Genomic DNA, 19,400 nt, shown 5'->3' with positions numbered 1-19,400 from the left:
ACAACGCCATGCCATACCCTGTGGACAGTGCTTGATTGGAGCCAATTTCTCCTCCAACAGGACAATGACCCAATGCACACCTCCAAATTATGCAAGAACTATTTAGGTAAGAAGCAGGCAGCTGGTATTCTGTCTGTAATAGAGTGGCCAGCACAGTCACCAGATCTCAACCCCATTAAGCTGTTGTGGGAGCAGCTTGACCGTATGGTACGCAAGAAGTGCCCATCAAGCCAATCCAACTTGTGGGAGGTGCTTCAGGGAGCGTGGGGTGAAATTTATTCAGATTACCTCAACAAATTAACAGCTAGAATGCCAAAGGTCTGCAATGCTGTAATTGCTGCAAAAGGAGCACTCTTCGACCAAAGCAAAGTTTGAAGGACAAAATTATTATTTCAAATATAAATCATTATTTCTAACCTTGCCAATGTCTTGACTATATGTTCTATTCATTTTGCAACTCATTTGACAAATAAAAGTTTTCATGTAAAACACGAAATTGTCTGGGTGACCCCAAACTTTTGAACTGTAGTGTAATTCTGGAGACGGTTCATTATGCAACAACACTGGGGGGAGAGAGCACAGTCACAGCGCTGGGCAGGCGGTCATCTCAAGCAGCAGGTCGTAGACAGTTATGAAAATGTCCCCTGCTGACTTACAGGTTTCTTCCTAGGCAAAAGATCTAACGCTAAATAAAATTATCATATTTGCTACAATTTATCATACACTAAAATTCATTATTATGCTCTCTTGTGTAAAGGAAAATAAGTTGCTACTCTGGCTGCCATTATTTTACAAGCAGTACAATAATTCTCTCCCAACCTCTTGGGAGTAGGTGAAAATTAGAGAGGTCAAAGATACAGTACAGCACATTCAAACATTTCAGATGGCCAAAGTAGGAACCTTAAGACACCTTGTCAGGAGTGCTGAGAGAGGAGGGGAGCGGGTACTACCTACCCAGGCCCAAGCCAGTTGGAGGGGTCTAGCGGGGGCCCGGGTCAGCAACTGCCGCCGCACTGCTATACAGGAGCTGCCAGTGGTAGTTGGCCGACAGGTGTAGGAGGTCTCACTGATCGTCACCCTCCTCTGGAGCCCCCCCCGTGCTAAGTGTGCCGCTCATAGTAGAGAAAAAGATAGGTGCACCTTGCGCAAAAAACTCAATAGGGAATAGATTTTTCAATAAAAATATGTTCAATTGACAATAAACAATAAATATCACCACCTGATTCAAGATTCCTGAATCAATTTCTTCCAAATATAAATGATAAATAAATGAGAATAAGTCCAATGTCACCATCAATAATCCGTTAGTCCAGTTAAAAAAGTTCCTTCATGATAAAATGGTACAGATAAACATCTTCTTTCTATAGTACACTGGTCTGCCCAAAGTCACAAAAGCCACTCTTTCTCCTCTTCAGACACACTAGGGTACCTCTTGTTCCTCAAATATAAAAACAAGGGAAAACAAGAAAATCGCAATAGTGTGATAAAGTAATTTTATTTTAAGTGACAATTAAAAGTGATTATGAGGCTGCGTACCAGACAAAAGGGTGTATAAAAACACCATCAAGCATTTGTAGAAATAACTGGGTACCTCCTGGGTTCAAGAATCCACCCACTTTGCTTTTTGGTCTGGATCAGCTCCTCCTCAAACATCCACTAACGCGTTTCAGCTTAAAGAAAGCCTTTATCAAGGTGCCGCTCATAGTAGTTCGTTATGTTTTTACTGGGGAGGGACATGGCCACGCCTCCCAAATTTGGTTGTGTCTCCCAGTACCAAAGAACATCAGAGCCACTTCTATAAAATTCACATCATATCGGCCCCTCCCCTTCTTGACTGACCTACGATTCGCAGCATTCTCTGCATCAGGGCGGGGCCTTGTGACTTGTAGCGCCAGGCCCCGCCTCTACCTCCAGTCAGCTGCATCTCTCCTTTGGGTTTCTCTCTTAGAAGAGAGAGAGATTTTAAAAGTAGGCAGGTATGAGATAATTTAGTATTAGGTATCAAATTGTAAATAATCCCCTCCAATTCAGGAGAACAGACGTCTGGAAAATACAATTTACATTTCAGAGCATGATATGGGGTATTTCTGAAGTGGAATTCTACCAACAGATGGAGGAGATCATTTACAAAGCCCACCCTCATACATCATACAATGGTGCTATTTACAACACATTTTTTTATATATTTTTCGGATGGAGCGGGTGGAGGCTTCCTTACAAAAGGAAAAGTGTGTGCAACATTTGTTTGAGACTGGGGAGTTTTATCCACATATTACTCAAATAAAACCCAGATATGCAAGTTTTGTGTATCACACTATGGTTCAAAACAAGGTTGTCTATTTCATTTCACAATTCAACTCACAAAGTACAGTACGAGTTAAGGTTTTTTTGTTGTTGTTTTTTAGATCTCTGCACACGCCCATCTATATAATGACTTGTTACTATTAAAGTTTAAGGTTATTAACAATTGTATTTTGCTATTTTCGTTATTGGCTCTTTTTTGTATATTTGATGTCAGGCTTCATTAAATAAAAATATGTTTAAAATAATTCTAAAGTGGCTCATTTTTAGAGACATTTCTTACACCACACAATTCTCGAATATTTACTATTTTCAAATAAAAAACTTAAACACTATATTAGAGGCGCACAATAACTGATAATGAACCCTGGAACAAAAGAGACCCAAGTGCTGAAACGCCAAATGTGATCCCTCCAGTCCATAGATCTTTCTCTGATCCCTCCAGTCCATAGGATCTCTCATTGCGTCCTCCAAAGCACTTAGCTGGGCCTTATGTCTAGTTCCTCTACTAAGAGTTTATCTGCGTGAGGCTCCTGTTTACCAATGCTTCACTATTCCCACCTTGCATATTAGTCTGGTATGTTCCTTTTCACCATACCAGATGCCGTACGCCCATACTTGCAGACTGAGAGAAGCCCAGAGAAGGGGATCCAGGTGGCAGGACCTGTCTTTGTCATTAGTCCCTATCTCTTCATAGTAAAATGGTGGAAATGGCACGTCTAGGAAGAGAGGGCAGGGTCCAAATGATACAATAATCATAAAATAACGTCATATTGGCCGCGCCCAGGTGCGATTCCAGGTATTATTCTCTCCACTAGGAAGTGGGCAGGATGCGGGAAAAACACCCACTTCAGGGAGCCTGGAGGACTCCTCAAAAGTTCAGGAGCTCCTGGGAGAGTAGGTAAGTATGCACAAGGGGCGTACTTACTGACATTCTGGCAGCCCCCTCAGTGCAGGAGGGTGGAGGTGGCTTAAGTGGGTGGAGCGGGGGCGTGTAGGCATGATTGCGGCCCCACCCCCTCGCTTTATAATGCCTATATTACCCATACATGCCTACTCACCTGGGAATCGCGGGAGACTCCCAATTTTTTGGGTAACCCCCCCCCGCACGAGTAGGCATATCTCCCGCATCCCGCTTTTTTTCCCCAGAATTTTCAGGGCCGTAGGGAAGGGGCGGGACTAAATGGTGCAAATCACGTCATTTAGCCCCGCCCCCTCCACAAAACCACAAATCACGGGAGTATTCTGTAAAGGGGGTGGGGCCTAATGTTGTCTATCGTCTGGTCCCGCCCCCCGCAGAGGAGAGCAGCAGGTCCCCTCCTGCTGCTCCCGGAAAGTCGGCAAGTATGATATTACCAGCATTGTAAAGCAGGGGCGGGGCTTCGGTGACGCGATTTGGCGCAAATCAAGTCATCGCTCCCCCGACTATCAAGCGCTGGTGTTCTGCGATCATCTGGAGGACTTGCCTACTCTTGTGGGGTACCGGGCGTGGCACCCGATTTTCAGGAGGCTCCCGGCAGTGCCGGGAGAGTAGGTAAGTATGACAAGGGGCAGCCGAAAAGTTGGCTACTATCCCTATTCAACAAGTTGGTGTGTTCAGAGTACAGGATTGAGTATTGCAGCTTCCCTACCACGAACAGAACTCAGCCAGCATACAAGATGTATCGAAGCTCATAGCAACCAATCAGCTACTAGCTATTATTTTAGACTGTACTAGATAGATGATATCTATAATCTGATTAGTTGCTATATGGGCAAGATCTCCACTTGAGGAGGTTTGATACATCTTCCCTTCAGTTCTTCACATTTGTTGTTGTTGCTGCTGCATAAAGTTGTTACAAAATGGGAAAAAAACGCTACTAAACAGAAGGAACTAGAAGCCAGCGATAGGGTAGATAGGGCTTGTGCAGTTCCCAGCATGCCCCGCGCGGTTCCCGGAAGCAGTGTGACAGGAAGCACATGGTGCTGCTAGGGTAATAGTGTATGGTGGTGTGTGCTTGCTGAATGAGTGTCGGAGTTGGAGCAGCACAGCCCCAGCCTGCACCATGGTAAAAGCGAGCAGCTCCCTGTTGGCTCTCATACACCAGCATCTGCTGAAGAACGGGTACTCCAAGGCTGCCAGGGAGCTGCAGATAGAGAGTGGAGAGGTAATGAGGCACCTGGTGTATGTTATCCCAACCCCTCTGCAGCTGCTGTATGCCTTCCTATCTGTGCTGTGTGTCCTGTGCGAGACTAGTCCCAACATGCATTGCAAGCCACTTAGTGCCTCAGCATGCTGCTACCTGTTGTTCAACAGCAGATGGAGAGCCACATGTTGTATAGTGTCATCTGCTGTTACTTTCTTTTCATAATCTATGCACTGTATCCTCCCTGTGCAATGCTAATGTAAACACACATACACACACACATATATGTATACACACACAGGATTATGAAGGCACTCAAGCAAGCACAACTTTGTTTTCATTTGTTTTGTACTAACATATAAAGGTTTTTCATTAAAGTCGAACAAGTAGTAAAGCTAAATACAATTTTAAAAGTGTATTTTATTTTTCTGTAATTACTCCTGGGTGGGTGGGTTTGGGATAGCAGTCTACCAGACAGGGCGTGGGGAAAGGTGGGGTTATGTAATAGCCTGCCCGTATTTTGAAAGCTTGGTTTTGCCACTTTAAAAATATGGGCAGAATCTCCCCCAAAGACTGTACCTCGCAGGCTATTTCACAGTCCCCAGAGTGCTGCCCTGTTACTTCATGATGCTGTCTTAGGGTGGGTACACCCCTATGAGTGGCAATTGTGCCGATGTTCAGGGCGATTTTGCCTTTACCATGCACATCGCATGATTGCCGGTACACACTTAAAAGATTTAATGAACGAACGATCACTGTTCAGTCCTTCATTAATATGTACAGCAGTGGTTGCCAAACTGTGCGCTGTGGCACCCTGGGGTGCCTTGGGATACTTGCAGGGGTGCCTCAGGTTGTTGGTCCAGCACCAAATCAAATTATTTATGGTCAATGTAATGTAAATATGTGGATACACAGAAGCGCAAACCTGTCACCCACCACATACCTGACCCTAAGGATGACATATAAGCACAATTTATTTCACTTTACTACTTCACTACACTTTTTTTTTCTGAATTTCTCGATAACAAACGTTTTGCTTAGGGGTGCTGTGAAAACAATTCTGATGCACTAGGGCGCCGCGATTCAAAAACGTTTGGGAACCATTGATGTACAGTCTCACATGCGATATCGTATGATTGGCCGTGCTGCATGCGTCTGCGAGAATCGGGCATACCCATTGCACGATATGCCCGATTTGTCGTTCAGATTTGGCCAAATTGGGCAGATCTCGTTCAGGTGTGTACCCACCCTTAGGTGAGTGGTGGTGGAAATTTATTTTGTTTTAGTCTTTTAAATGCGATGTAGTTGATATTTGTCCCATAGACAAAATTAGTACAATTAAGTATGATTACATAGTACAATTAAATATGATGCTTTGCTGCATTATAGCACAGGGCAATATCTGAGGAACTGCAGGATAATTATAGTTCAGTGAACTCTTGGACTGCTCTTTATTGGAACTTCTTATTGAGGCCCATTAATCATTAACTATTTGCGGTGAGTGTTTTTGGGAAATATGTTTTCGGGGGATAGATGCAACTACAGGTTGAGTCTCCCATATCCAAATATTCCGAATTATGGAATAATTCTGGCATGACTGAGATAATGAAACCTTTTGATTTTTGATGGTATAATGTACACAAAGTTTGTCTAAGGCATACATTATTAAAAGTATTGTATAAAGTTACGTTCAGGCTTAGTGTATAAGGTGTATATGAAACATAAATGAATTTCATTTCTGTACACAAACTTTGCTTGAGCCATAAAATTATTGAAAATATTGTATAAAATTACCTGCAGGCTGTGTGTATAAGGGGTATATAACACATAAATGCATTCTGTGTGTATATTTGGGTCCTATTCCCAAGATATTACATTATGGTATGCAATTATTCCAAAATACGGAATATTCCGTTATCCAAAATACCCCTGGTCCCAAGTATTTTGGATATGGAAGACTCAACCTGTATTACGTATCCCCAAATGTATTATGGAGGGACGTCCACAGATATCGGAGAGATCCACGGCGGTCCCTCAATTTCCGACAGCAGCTGCAAACCTGATAGGTTTCCAAGCAGGATGCAATGCTGTCAGATTAACCTTCGCCTTCCGGAGCTTGGCCCCTGCAGCTAACGCCATCTAAAAATGGCGTGCCACACATCCGGCCAGAAACTCTCTATGAAATTGCTTTTCTCTGTCTAAAATTCGTTCTGCGAATTTCGGTGGTAACAATTGTGACACACATGCAGTGCGGATTGGGTGAACGGGCACACAGAATACTGTGCCCACTAGCGTGCGGCTGGACAATGCGTCCACGCATGTACGGTAGCTCTGAGCTAGCTGATTTACAGAAAAGTTAAGTTGTCCAGGGTGAGGGAGGCAAGAAGAGGGGTCATTGCCGGCGTATTAAACCTGATGCAATGGCAAATTGTGTAATTTAATTGACCTTTTAATGTTTTTTTATTTTCCCAATAACACTTTATGAAAACATCATATGTTGACACCGCGCAAACATTAAAAAAAAAAATGCTACTCTAGTATTTATTTGCAAATATTCTGAGTGTTGTGCAGAGTGCTGTCCATCTTTATATACAGTATTTGTTACTTTGTGGCAGTTTATTTGCTAACCTAGTTTTGTTTCCATACAGAAATTCTCTTCACAAAAGTTGACCCTTCGTAATATCTACAAGAAGTGGAACAAGTAAGTGACCTGTGTTGTGTATCTGAAGAACAAGGCATACTAAATGAAAGTAACAAAACCAAATGATGTAAATATTGGAATATCTGATTAAATAATCTGTTTTCAATTCTATTGGGGCAATTCAATTAGTTGTGATTAGCACTTACTGTAGCCATAACATTGTGTATTTTAACCTGCATGCCTATGAGGGCGAACTAAAATTTGCGATTTAGGGGTGAATTAGAGTGCCGTTACTGACGTCCCAGATGTATATCGCGGGCATTGCCCCTAACTGAATCGACCCCACTGAGTGTACACAGCTCTGGGAGAGTATGTGAGTTGTTGTCCTAGTGACTGAGTGTGTTACTTTGTCCTTAGTATACCAAATGGGAGACTGGACTGGGAGCATCCGTTAAGTTAAAATTCATTGTTCCGTGGTGTGTGTGTGTCCGTGGTGTGTGTGTGTGTCTCTCTTTGTCTCTCTTTGTCTCTCTTTGTCTCTCTTTGTCTCTCTTTGTCTCTCTTTGTCTCTCTTTGTCTCTCTTTGTCTCTCTTTGTCTCTCTTTGTCTCTCTTTGTCTCTCTTTGTCTCTCTTTGTCTCTCTTTGTCTCTCTTTGTCTCTCTTTGTCTCTCTTTGTCTCTCTTTGTCTCTCTTTGTCTCTCTTTGTCTCTCTTTCTCTCTCTTTCTCTCTCTTTCTCTCTCTTTGTCTCTCTTTGTCTCTCTTTGTCTCTCTTTGTCTCTCTTTGTCTCTCTTTGTCTCTCTTTGTCTCTCTTTGTCTCTCTTTGTCTCTCTTTGTCTCTCTTTGTCTCTCTTTGTCTCTCTTTGTCTCTCTTTGTCTCTCTTTGTCTCTCTTTGTCTCTCTTTGTCTCTCTTTGTCTCTCTTTGTCTCTCTTTGTCTCTCTTTGTCTCTCTTTGTCTCTCTTTGTCTCTCTTTGTCTCTCTTTGTCTCTCTTTGTCTCTCTTTGTCTCTCTTTGTCTCTCTTTGTCTCTCTTTGTCTCTCTTTGTCTCTCTTTGTCTCTCTTTGTCTCTCTTTGTCTCTCTTTGTCTCTCTTTGTCTCTCTTTGTCTCTCTTTGTCTCTCTTTGTCTCTCTTTGTCTCTCTTTGTCTCTCTTTGTCTCTCTTTGTCTCTCTTTCTCTCTCTTTCTCTCTCTTTCTCTCTCTTTCTCTCTCTTTCTCTCTCTTTCTCTCTCTTTCTCTCTCTTTCTCTCCCCAAAATTAAAAATTTTACTCAAAGCATTGGACCACTACATTTTCGTACCTCCCATCTTTAGAACCATCTTGTAATACTGTGTGATACATGTCAAAACCTAAGGCTGGTCACCTGAACCAGGCATAGTGTAACACAATAACAGCAGGTACAGACCTTGCTTCCTGCAAAGGTTGGCCACTAACAAATAGGATGACTGTTCCTCCCTCTGGCACGATGGTAGCTAACTGATTCCAGAAAGGGGGCAGTCACATGATCATGCTCCGATTCCTTTGGGACAAACTTTCGCTTTCCAGGTTTCTAAGCCACGTCCGGGTCCTAATATCATGAGTTCCTCTGGTGGACTCGTGCTGTCCTCCTTTGTGGCTGTCTGGCTGTTGAGGCTCCTGTGGTCCACTTCTGGTCAAGCAGGGAGCGGTCTTCGGTTTTCTCATCGCCCAGGAAGACCTAGTATCTGCTGGCTTTTTTGGACCAGTTAATTCAGGGACCATTGTCTGCCTGATCAGTGTTTGATGTTCACCCACCAATTATTCCCCCCCCCCCCCCCCATCATGCGTTGGATGTCTAGCATTTGCAACTTTGATGTAGGGCTGAACCTTAGTTATAGGTCATTCCTCATTAATTGCCATTCCTTCAGGGTGAGCTATGTGGCCTTTGCCCCAAACTATACTTGGTGTTTCAGAGCATTACAGAGTAGTTCCTTTGAACGTTGTTCATATATTCTAGAGTTGTTGGCATGGATAGTGGATGTTGTCACAGCGTCGCAACCAATCTTCAGCTGACATTGAAAGTTAGATGATAAGATCCAATTTGTGGGTTTTTCTCCATTGCATTCTCCTTCGTTTGTAAATAAGTCCTCTCTAATATTAAACACCCTTCTTTAAAAGCTATCAAGAACCGACCCATTTAGAGATGTTTGTGGACATCTCTCCTTTTCAGCACTACAAACCCAAACTTCTTTTTTTTTTTCTAGCTGGTCCGCCTTAAGTTGCTATATCTGGTAAAGCTGTACTTGTGCTTTTCTTGGTGTGCCAAGGCAGACAAGATTGCAGAGTTGTTCTCAGCGTTAAGGGGCCCATATATCTACAATCCATTGGTCCAATTCTGCGTTTTCCTGTGATTTTGTTATAACAAAAATTGTCAAAATCCAACACGTCGGAAGAACTTGTTTCGCAGGTTCCGATCCAAAAATGAACAGAATCAGCAAATAGAAGATTACGGACATGTTGGATTTTGCTGATCGTTGGGAATCGGGCAATTGATGTATGTGGCCCCCTTTAGTTTGCGTTCTCTTAAGGGGTTTATTTACTAAAAAATGTCTTTATTAACAGTCAATATATATATTTTTTTGTCTGTTCTTTTTTAATTAAAGATAGTACATGAACATAGTAAATAAATGAAAAGTAGCCTTTTTTTTTTCCTAGAAAAATTGCTGTTTAGTAAATAAACCTCCATGTCACTTACTCTGTGCTCTCACTAACCCGCTAAGCATTCCATGGCTGGAGGGCAAATATTACACATGAGCACCCAAACGAAAGACTCTGTACCGGTTATCATCAGAATGTGACTCTGTAGCCAGAAGAGTAGGTGGAACATCACAGGAGTGTGAGAGAATGTAATGCTGTGCCTATGCGTGACTGGTGTTTGTGTAAGGGCTCATGTAACACTCTTTCATACACAACGTTCTTCCAATCTGTCTCTCCAAATCCACAGGAAAACAAAGAAGCGGAAAGGTGGCAAACTTAATGTCACCCACAGCAAGAAACCGCGAGTGCAGGACCCCGTTAGTTCGTCCGAATCCTCAGACAATGAGGGTAAAGGTAAGACAGTCGCAAAGGTTAGGATTGTGCGTTATAGTAAAATATAGATGTGTGTTATTAGTGTGTGTGTGTTATTAGTGTGTGTGTGTGTGTTATTAGTGTGGCTCTGTTATTGGTGGTTTTGTTTTTATATTGAATTCTAAGGATTATTGATTCTGCCTTTTTGTGTTCTTAATTTTATAATTTATTATTTAGCCCTTCAAAAAGAAGACGCAAAGAGTTCAGTGAAGAAGGCGGCTGAAGTGAGTGATTTTATTGTTAGTATCTAATTGACATTTCGGGTTCACTATATATAGATGGTACTGATTGCCGCTGCTAAACGGTTCACTTGTTATGGATTTGCAAGTCTATAATGTTTCACCGCACTAGGCGGCTTTCTCACCTGATTATAGGACGGGTGAGCAGACTGCACTTTATTATCTGACATATTTGGATACTCATTATTCCCGGATCCAATTTATCACTGGTTTCCACATAATTGTCACAACATCGAATGTGGATACTTTGTTTCAAGTGATATTGAGAACCTGAATATATACATTGTATCTTATTCTTGGTTCTCCCTCCCAGATGGTGAGCCTGGTTATTGAGTGGATCTGTTATGTATCATTTATCTAATCATTATACGTATGTTTATATGAAGTGTTTTTTTTTGTTTTTGTTTTTTTTTTTTGCTGTGTATTAGTTTTATGATTTTGTGATTGTGTGTTTGTGTGTATATATCTCTCTCTCTTTTCCAGTCTGTTTACTTTGTGCAGCACTACCTCTTTTTGTATATGTGCGTTTTCCCTATGTTGAGAGACTGATGATGCCCATACACTGCCTTGTAGGGCGACTGTCGATCTATCGGCAGACGGATCGCGCTGTCCCCACTGACCGTGCTATATGCCGGCTCCTCCATCTTAATGGGAATCGTACATCGCATCCCAGATCAGATGAACCTGCGGGAAGATTTGGGGATGCGATACACTATCCTGCAGCACGATATCGGGTACGATATCGTGCCCATACACCTCACAATATAGCAGCTTTATCATGCCGTGTATGGCCAGCATTAGGCAGTTTCTCTCTCGGGGGTGCAGCAGTGCTTGTTTCATAGACTGATCAGTGACGCTTGCATCTTTTTCCATTGCAATAACTATTTGTGTGTGTGTGTGGGGTAATGTATGGCGGCTGAGTAGATGGTGGCTATAATCGCAACATAGGGTGTTAGATGACGGACTGCTTGTTTTTGCAACACAGTTCACTGGGCTTCAATGGGCTACAAATTCTTACATTTGTACATACACTGGACTGCAGGCTGCTGAGCCCGGTTTTGGTGGCTGTAAGTTTTATAGCTGTAGTGTTTTTAGTTATTTAATAAGCCTGTTTTATTAACTGCGTACTGTTGAACTCTTCTGTTATGTTGAAGGTGATATATATTGAGTTTTTTATATAGCACACTTAGGGCCTGATTCAGAGCCGGTCGCTATTTGCGCTCGCTCGTCCAGAAAATAGGGGTGGCTATTCAAATGAACCGTTCGCTGTTTGCGGTCTGTTCACGCCTCTAGGTCTGAACGAGCGAACAAAACTTGCGGTCGTTTTTTGGGAAACTACGCCCCCTGGCCGCTCGCATCCTATGTCATGTCCGCTATTTATTAGATTAATCGAGTACATCGAACAGGGTATGAGCTGCTCGCTATTCTTGTGGTTGGTTTTTGCTACCACAATTTTGCGAGCAGTTCTGGCTTAAAAAAAACCCAGTGACGTGGTCAATGACGCTGCTGTTTTAATTATGCACACCCATAAAACGCCCGTTTTGACCTTTAAGCACGCCTGCGATCGGATCTTCACTCCCCGTTTTCAAGCACCTTCCCCTGTTACCACCCACATACGCCTCATCCTGTCACTCAAATTATCAGGCATTCGCTATTTTGCGAGCACATGAATTTCGGCCGCACTGACTGGTTCGCGCATGCGTATAACGATCCGTACGCATGCGCAGATGAGTGAACATCGGTCAGAACGAACTAGCGGCCACTTACGAGTGGCTCTGAATCAGGCCCTTAGCGCTTTACAGAGCATTATTATTCATTGACATCAGTCCCTGCCCCAGTTGATCTTGCAATCTATATTCATACACTGTGTATGAATCACCCAATCGGCTTTGTCAGCCTGGCTGTCAGTCACTCTGTACTTGTTTTATAGCAGGCTTTAAAAGATCACTGTGGACATATCTAATGTGTTATAACACTCTGGTCATATCATGTATAGCAGAGTTTCCCAAACTCTGCCCTGACAGTCCAGGTTTTAAGGATATCCGTGTTTGAGCACAGGTGACTTATTTAATATCTCAGTCAATTTGATTTAACCATCTGAGCTCGAGCATGGATATCCTTAAAACATGGATTGTAATGGCGCAGTTTGGGGAAACTGATGTATAGTATTCAGTACTCTGCGAATTGCAGACACGGGGCGCAATTCCGGTGAGTTATCAAGTAGTTTTTAAAGTCGCAGTGATTTTAAGATCCAAACCAGGCTGGTTTTGCCATTTATTTATTAAGTTTATTATATAGCACAGCAATTCTGTTGCGCTTTACAATTTGAATCAACATTTTACTGGGTTGTAAAAGATTCTATATATATATATATATATATATATTTATATATATATATATATATATATATATATATATATATATATATATATTTATATTCATGCAAAGAATCAGCGGCACTCCTGGACTGGTATCATAAGCAAAAAAAGGGTTTAATACATGCCAAACTGCCGACGTTTCAGAGCCAGACACGGCCCTTTTCTCAAGGCTGGCATAACAATATTAAATATATGAACAGCTGTTCATATATTTAATATTGTTATGCCAGCCTTGAGAAAAGGGCCGTGTCTGGCTCTGAAACGTCGGCAGTTTGGCATGTATTAAACCCTTTTTTTGCTTATGATACCAGTCCAGGAGTGCCGCTGATTCTTTGCATGAATATTGGACACTTACAGAAGGCACCCTGGCACATATCTCTATTATTTTTTGAGTGCCGGTTCACCCTTGGAGAATATATATATATATATATATATATATATATATATATATATATATATGCGAGTTACAAGCATGGGGGCGCGATTCCGGCAAGTCCGCCTTAAAGCTGCAATAATTTATAGATTGTAAGCTTGCGAGCAGGGTATATATATATATATATATATATATATATATATATATATACCCTGCTCGCAAGCTTACAATCTATAAATTATTGCAGCTTTAAGGCGGACTTGCCGGAATCGCGCCCCCATGCTTGTAACTCACAGGCTATCGGATAAGGGACCTGGGGAGATGTACTAAGCCGTGAAGAGAGACAAAGTACCAACCAATCGGCATCTGTCATGTTAGACTGTTTGAAAAATGACAGTTAGGAGCTGATTGGCAAGTAAATTATCTCTCTCCAAGCCTTAGTACATCTGCCTCCTAATTTCTAATAGTGGATCTGGCACTCGCCTTTATTGCATCTATAAATCCCCCCCCCCACCCCCAATCTCATCTATCAAGCCCAATGGCTATTAGTCTATATAGCAAACAATTGTTGCATTGCATCTATCAGCTCGCCAAATCAAACTATTGGTTATACCTATAAATATACAGTATGCTAAATCGCACCGTTCTGTGACGCTGGTTAGTATTACTCTTGCCGGTCAGGGCATCCTCGCTACGGCGACGTCTTGGCTGTGTGAGCATAGCCGGTGAAATATTTATTTATTGGTTATGCTAAATGCAGCCCTCCACCCTCCTTTCACCCACGTCTCCCATCAGAGGAGGTCGCTGTCACTTTTATAGTCATGTGTTTGTTGTGCTCATCCTCCTGTCCTGTCTGAATGCACCTGCTGCAACCCTCATCCTGGCCACCTATAACCTGTGCGCTGTGGGCAGGGATTCTGTAATGCAAGCTGCATTACCTTTGTCATGGTAGAGGGTGTGGCTTAATAGGAAGTGCTATATTACCAAAACTATAGATAATGCTATGAACACAGTGGGTACACACCTAGCAGATATATCTGTAGATGAACGTTCATATACATTGAACGACAATCATTTTCCAGGCAGCCGCGGTTCCCAGGATGATGCGTTGGCCATATAACAATCTGTAGACTGTCCGTGATGTTTAGTTCCCATGACGAGAGTCGTACAGTATGAGCCAGCGTGGCCCTGCCCAGTCTGATGAGCCGGCCGCCCCTTTCCTCATCACTGAGCTCACATTATTAAAATGCAGACATGTGGAAACGAATGTGTCTGGTTTTATCCTGTCTGCTTCTGTCCATCCAGGGGGGGGGGGGATAATACTGCTGCCCGTCTGCCAGAGAGGACACTGAGATTCGGCGTAGCACTTAGAGCTGTGCAATGCCACTTGTGTTATCCGCTACTGAATCACTGCATCAATATGAAAGAAGTATGTGTGATGTTCATACTTGTTAATACACACCCTTCATCCATTGTTCATTGAGTCTTAGGAATTTTGAGAAAGTAATATGCAGCATTGATGGCTTTATCCTCTGGGAAGACTGGAAGATCCCTCTCTGACGCTGCGTTATAGTTTATGTGGAAGTGTATAAATTGTTGTCCAGCATTAATGATATTACTGGCCAAGTGTCTGTACAGTGTTGGCGTCCAACAGTCCCTTTCTGGGTGATCGTCTTTTACAGCACCCGGATGTAAACCGCGGAACTGCTCTAAAAACTTGGGGGGTCTATGTGCTAAGCCTTGGAGAGAGAGAAAGCAGACGGATATAACGTACCAACCAATCAGCTCCTAACTGTCAATTTTGCAGGCTGTGTTTGAAAAATAACAGGAGCTGATTGGTATTTTATCTAGTATGTAGGGGTCTATTTACTAAGCCTTGGATGAAGACTAAGTGAACTGGGATGAGGTACCAGCCCATCGGCTCCTAACTGTCATTTTTCAAACACAGCCTGTGACATGGCAGTTAGGAGCTGATTGGTTGGTACTTTATCTCCAGCCAATGCTTAGTAAATTTGACCCCACAGACCCCTCAGTCTGGGAAGTTGCGCAGTCTGACTCTGCACTAAGAATATTAGACGTTCTATAGTTTTTATTTTGTATGTATGCAGACGAATAATGTGCCTTCATAAAAGATTAAGCAATCTGCTGTCTCTTACAGAGTAGCAGAGATTTTTATCCTTTTGATGTGCACAGTTCCCTGCATTATTTTTGTATAAAAGTAACCCCCCATCCCCCCCCTCACTCTTTGTACTAGGTCAAACGAGCAAGAGCTCCATCCAGAAAAATGAATTCACCCAAACGATCCGCAGCAAAAGTAAAGAGCACCCCAAAAAAAGCCGCCCCTCCTGTGATTTACAAACCTGTCGCTCTCGACATACAAGCGGCTGCGTCTTCGGCAGACAGCAGCGATTCGTCAGACAGCGAGGTGGAGGCGGCTCCGGTACAGGGTAAGTGAGGTCTACAGTGTCTCAGAGTAGGCAGAATGTGGGGTGCTACCTTAGTGGTTAGACCTTTGTGTGCCAACATTGGGGGTAAAACTTTGCAGGGTGGGAGGTTTTTTTTTTTTTTTTTTTTTTGTGCCATTTTAAGAAAAAATGGACATTACAATTCATTGCCTGAAGTGCAGAATACTGTTCTTTGAATGTTGGTACTACACTTGCTAATAGAGTAATTATAGCTCACTAGTGTTTTTGTTGTCACTTTTTATTTGTCTTTTTTCATTATTTTTTAAATACTCCATTGGATGTTTGATTTCCGCGGGTACTTTAGTCCTTTCCTTTAGCTGTCCTTGTGGAACTCTGTACACTGCGCCTTCATGTCCTCTGAATCAGGCCCATGGTGCCTAATGTTAATCAGAGAGATGGACAGAATTGCAGAGGCGCACGCAAGCTACTGTGCAATTCCGTCCATCTAAAATGCAAATGCAGCAGCACTTCCTTGCTGCATCTGCAATCCCAGCGCTGCGACCAAGGTTACAGCTGGAGATCACCATCGCGACAGTCGTTTCCGGGATCGCTGCTCAGGAACACACCCCCCCCTCTCCAAACGCCACAGTATGTCAAACATGCTGTGGCTCGGAAGAGTCTGCAGGCGAGATCGCATGCGCAGACCACTCGCCATCGGAGACGTACGCTAACCATCGGGTTGTCGTACACCTCTGAATCAGGCCCCACGTTTGTATCCTGTAATACTGTGGTTTTTTATTTTTTTGTTGTTTTTTTTGTATTCTGTAATATTGTGGTTTTTCCTTTTTCTTTTTTTTTTTTTTTTGTGTCTGAAAGAGCCTGGTTGAGTTTAGTATGTTTTTTTCTCCATCCTCTATGGGCTGTATAGTACTTTGCCTGGCTGTATATTTGATTCTTTATCTATATATGTTTTATTTATTTTATTTTCACTAATTTCATTATTTATTTTGTTCTCCTTCTGGTAATCAAACAACCAAATTAAAACCTATCCTAGAACCAGACAAGAAGAGTGAGAGTTCTTCCACTTCAGAGACTGAAGAAGAAACTGCTAAACAGGTAAGTGACAGTAAGGAATTAGGTGGCGTTTATTCTCTTACACTCGTAGGGCCGTATTCAGTTAGCGGCGAAAATGGCAAACAGGCAAAACTGGACAAAAGTTTTCTCCATCCCAGACCAGGAGAAAAAAAAATTTCAATCCCCTATTTCTGGCTAAAAATGTGGGGATTTATTTCAGAACCCTTTGTTTTTCGCCAAAGTACGCAACTTATGAAACAAATTTGGGGTAATTTATCATTAGGGGGGTGTCCAAAGGGTTCTGAAAGAAATCCCCACATTTCTAAGCAAAAATAGGAAGTTTGCATTTTTATTTATTTTTTTTTTCTCCTGGTCTGGGATGGAGAGAACTTTTTCTCCAGTTTTTTTTTTTTCGCCGTTTGCGCCGCTAAATGAATACGGCCCCATAGTCTTCTAAATGCTTCCTGTTTTACTTTATTGCTGATGTCTGAGGACCAGGTTGGGCCCAAACTGTGTTTTTTTTATTTGAGCTCCTGTAACTGCCTGCATGTCCGCCATGGTTTGCCCGTCCTTTGGTGATGGCACAAGAACTGACACTGCTGGGGCTGGTTTGTTTCCTCCTCCTTAGAAAGGAACTTTTAGCTCTTTAAAAACTCCCACCTATTGTCTTTCTCAGGAGAGCCGATTCCTTCCAAACAAAGGGGATCTACAGGCGTCCGGTGCATAGTCTTTTAATCCATTTGATATTTTACTTGATCTTCCATCTATGAATGCACCTGTATTTTATTCATTACCCTAAATGTAGTTGTTTTTTTTTTTTTTTTTAATTTCCTTATAAGTGCTGAGAATTCATCCCCAAATCTTTTTTACTTTTTTAAGGTCAAGAGCGTACCTGCCATAACCGCTGCAGCAAAACCGCCTACCGCCAGGAAATCTCGTAGTAAAGCAACAGCCTATGAGAAGGCTATAGCGAAGAATGATGCAAGCGATATACAGGTAAGCAGTACAACTTTTTATGGTAAGACATGTAAAATATACATTTATGTAATTAGAATACACTTTTTAGGGGTTGGGAACGGGATGCCGGCGGTCAAAATACTGACAGCGGCATCCCGAAAGTCAGAATTTTGACGCATGTAGGTAGGTAGCCTAACCCTAACTCTACCCCGCCCCCTTAGCTTAACCCTAAACCTCCCCCTAACCCTTACCATGAGGATGCTGGTGGTCAGGACTCTGAACACTGGCAGCCAGGACTCCATACCCGTTATAGATATATTTATAGTATACATAGTGCTCTTTGCATTTGCAAAGCAGAGGCGTTATGGCATAATGCTGTATGCTGCCTGACCCTTAATGTGTGAGGGTATTTGCATACAGAACACGCTATGTTTTGTCTTCTGTTCCTACGCTCAGACCGGTTTTCTTATAATCCTTGGTTTAAAAAAAAATGTAATAAAATATTTGGCCACAAAAAAATGCAGTTGCGCTGATTTCAGCCTCCATGTTTAGACAGAGGGTCTGCGCCTCTATAGGGCAGGTGCAATGTTCGATGGTGCGTCTTCATGCTTAGCTCCACAGCCAATATGGGTATCTGTATGAGTCCCGTTGGCTGCGGGATTAGCATAAAGACACAGTTGTGCTGCTGCAAATGACCTCTAAATCAGGCCCATAATGTCCCAGAGGGTCCCTAAACTTTCCTAAAAATGTTACCCACCTGTGAATTAGGATTGTTGTACCCCTGTAGTTTGGTGGAGAGAGCATTTCATTCTATCGTTCAAGCCCCTAGCGTTCCAGAAAAAGCAGAAGGCACGTTAGGGATTCTGACGGTAATGACTGCCCTCCTTAGGCGGTGGCCCTCGCTTATCTACATGGACTGCAAGAACCCTGGCTTTTTTGCAGACTTATGTTTCGGAGACAGCCCAGGCCTTGTATCTTCCTTGGCCTTATGTTCAATACCTGTCAACAGTGGGTATTCTTACCAGAGGACCACATCTGCTCACTGTAGGGACGGAGGAAGTCCCTGTTTGCTTGCACCTACTTATGTGTGTTCCAGGTTGAAGGCTGGAACTAAAACTTGGCGTGTTTATGTGTGTGGTGTTTTTTTTGTTTTGTTTTTTTTTACTACTTCTTTGAGCTCCCGTACCTGCCTGCATGTCAGCCATGGTTGCCCGTCCTTTAGTTATGGCACAAGGGCTGGGGGACCATTTTCTCCTCCTTAGAAAGGAACTTTTAGCTTTTAAAATCTCCCATCTGTTATCTCTTTCTCAGGAGAGCTGATTCCCTCCAAACAGGATCTACAGGCGTCCGGTGCATAGTCGTTTAATCCATTTTACATTTTATTTGATCTTCCATCTGTGTATGCACCCATATTTTATTAATTACCCTAAATTTTATTTTTTACATTTTTTTTTTTTTATGTCCTCATACCTGCTGAGAAATCATCCCCAAAATATTTGAACCATCTCTGAGTTGGCGATTGACTAACTGGTCATTTTTATTTATTTATTTTAACTTTTTAAGGTCAAGAGCGTACCTGTCAAAAGCTCTGCGGCAAAACCGCCTACCGCCAGGAAACCTCGTAGTAAAGCAACAGCCTACGAGAAGGCTATAGTGAAGAACGATGCAAGCGAGTCTTCCGATGATGAAACGGACATTGATAAACAGGTAAGCAATACAAGTGTTTATTGGGGGGAGGGGTGTAAAACATACATTATGCAGTTAAAATTGACTTTTTGGGGGTTGGCTACGGGATGCCGGCGGTCAAAATACCAACACC

At 42.6% G+C, this 19,400-nt stretch overlaps 1 protein-coding gene across 6 annotated transcripts in view; it reads left to right on the top strand.

Moving 5' to 3' along the window:
• Positions 1-4,203: 4,203 nt before the first annotated feature.
• Positions 4,204-19,400, top strand: part of TCOF1 (treacle ribosome biogenesis factor 1) — a 68,747-nt gene continuing 53,550 nt past the window's right edge. For all 6 annotated transcript variants that reach the window (XM_088478261.1, XM_088478259.1, XM_088478260.1 and 3 more), the window contains exons 1-8: positions 4,204-4,448; positions 7,076-7,128; positions 10,031-10,137; positions 10,333-10,379; positions 15,400-15,592; positions 16,605-16,666; positions 17,504-17,620; positions 19,145-19,288. In XM_088478261.1, coding sequence (XP_088334387.1) covers positions 4,347-4,448; positions 7,076-7,128; positions 10,031-10,137; positions 10,333-10,379; positions 15,400-15,592; positions 16,605-16,666; positions 17,504-17,620; positions 19,145-19,288 — 825 coding nt within the window. In that variant the 5' untranslated portion in view covers positions 4,204-4,346. The remainder of the gene's footprint in view (positions 4,449-7,075; positions 7,129-10,030; positions 10,138-10,332; positions 10,380-15,399; positions 15,593-16,604; positions 16,667-17,503; positions 17,621-19,144; positions 19,289-19,400) is intronic.

The sequence above is a fragment of the Taudactylus pleione genome, unplaced genomic scaffold (genome assembly GCF_031769625.1).
Source record: "Taudactylus pleione unplaced genomic scaffold, aTauple2 ptg000212l, whole genome shotgun sequence".
Taxonomy (NCBI): Eukaryota; Metazoa; Chordata; class Amphibia; order Anura; family Myobatrachidae; genus Taudactylus; species Taudactylus pleione.
This window is presented reverse-complemented; position numbering and strand designations above follow the sequence as displayed.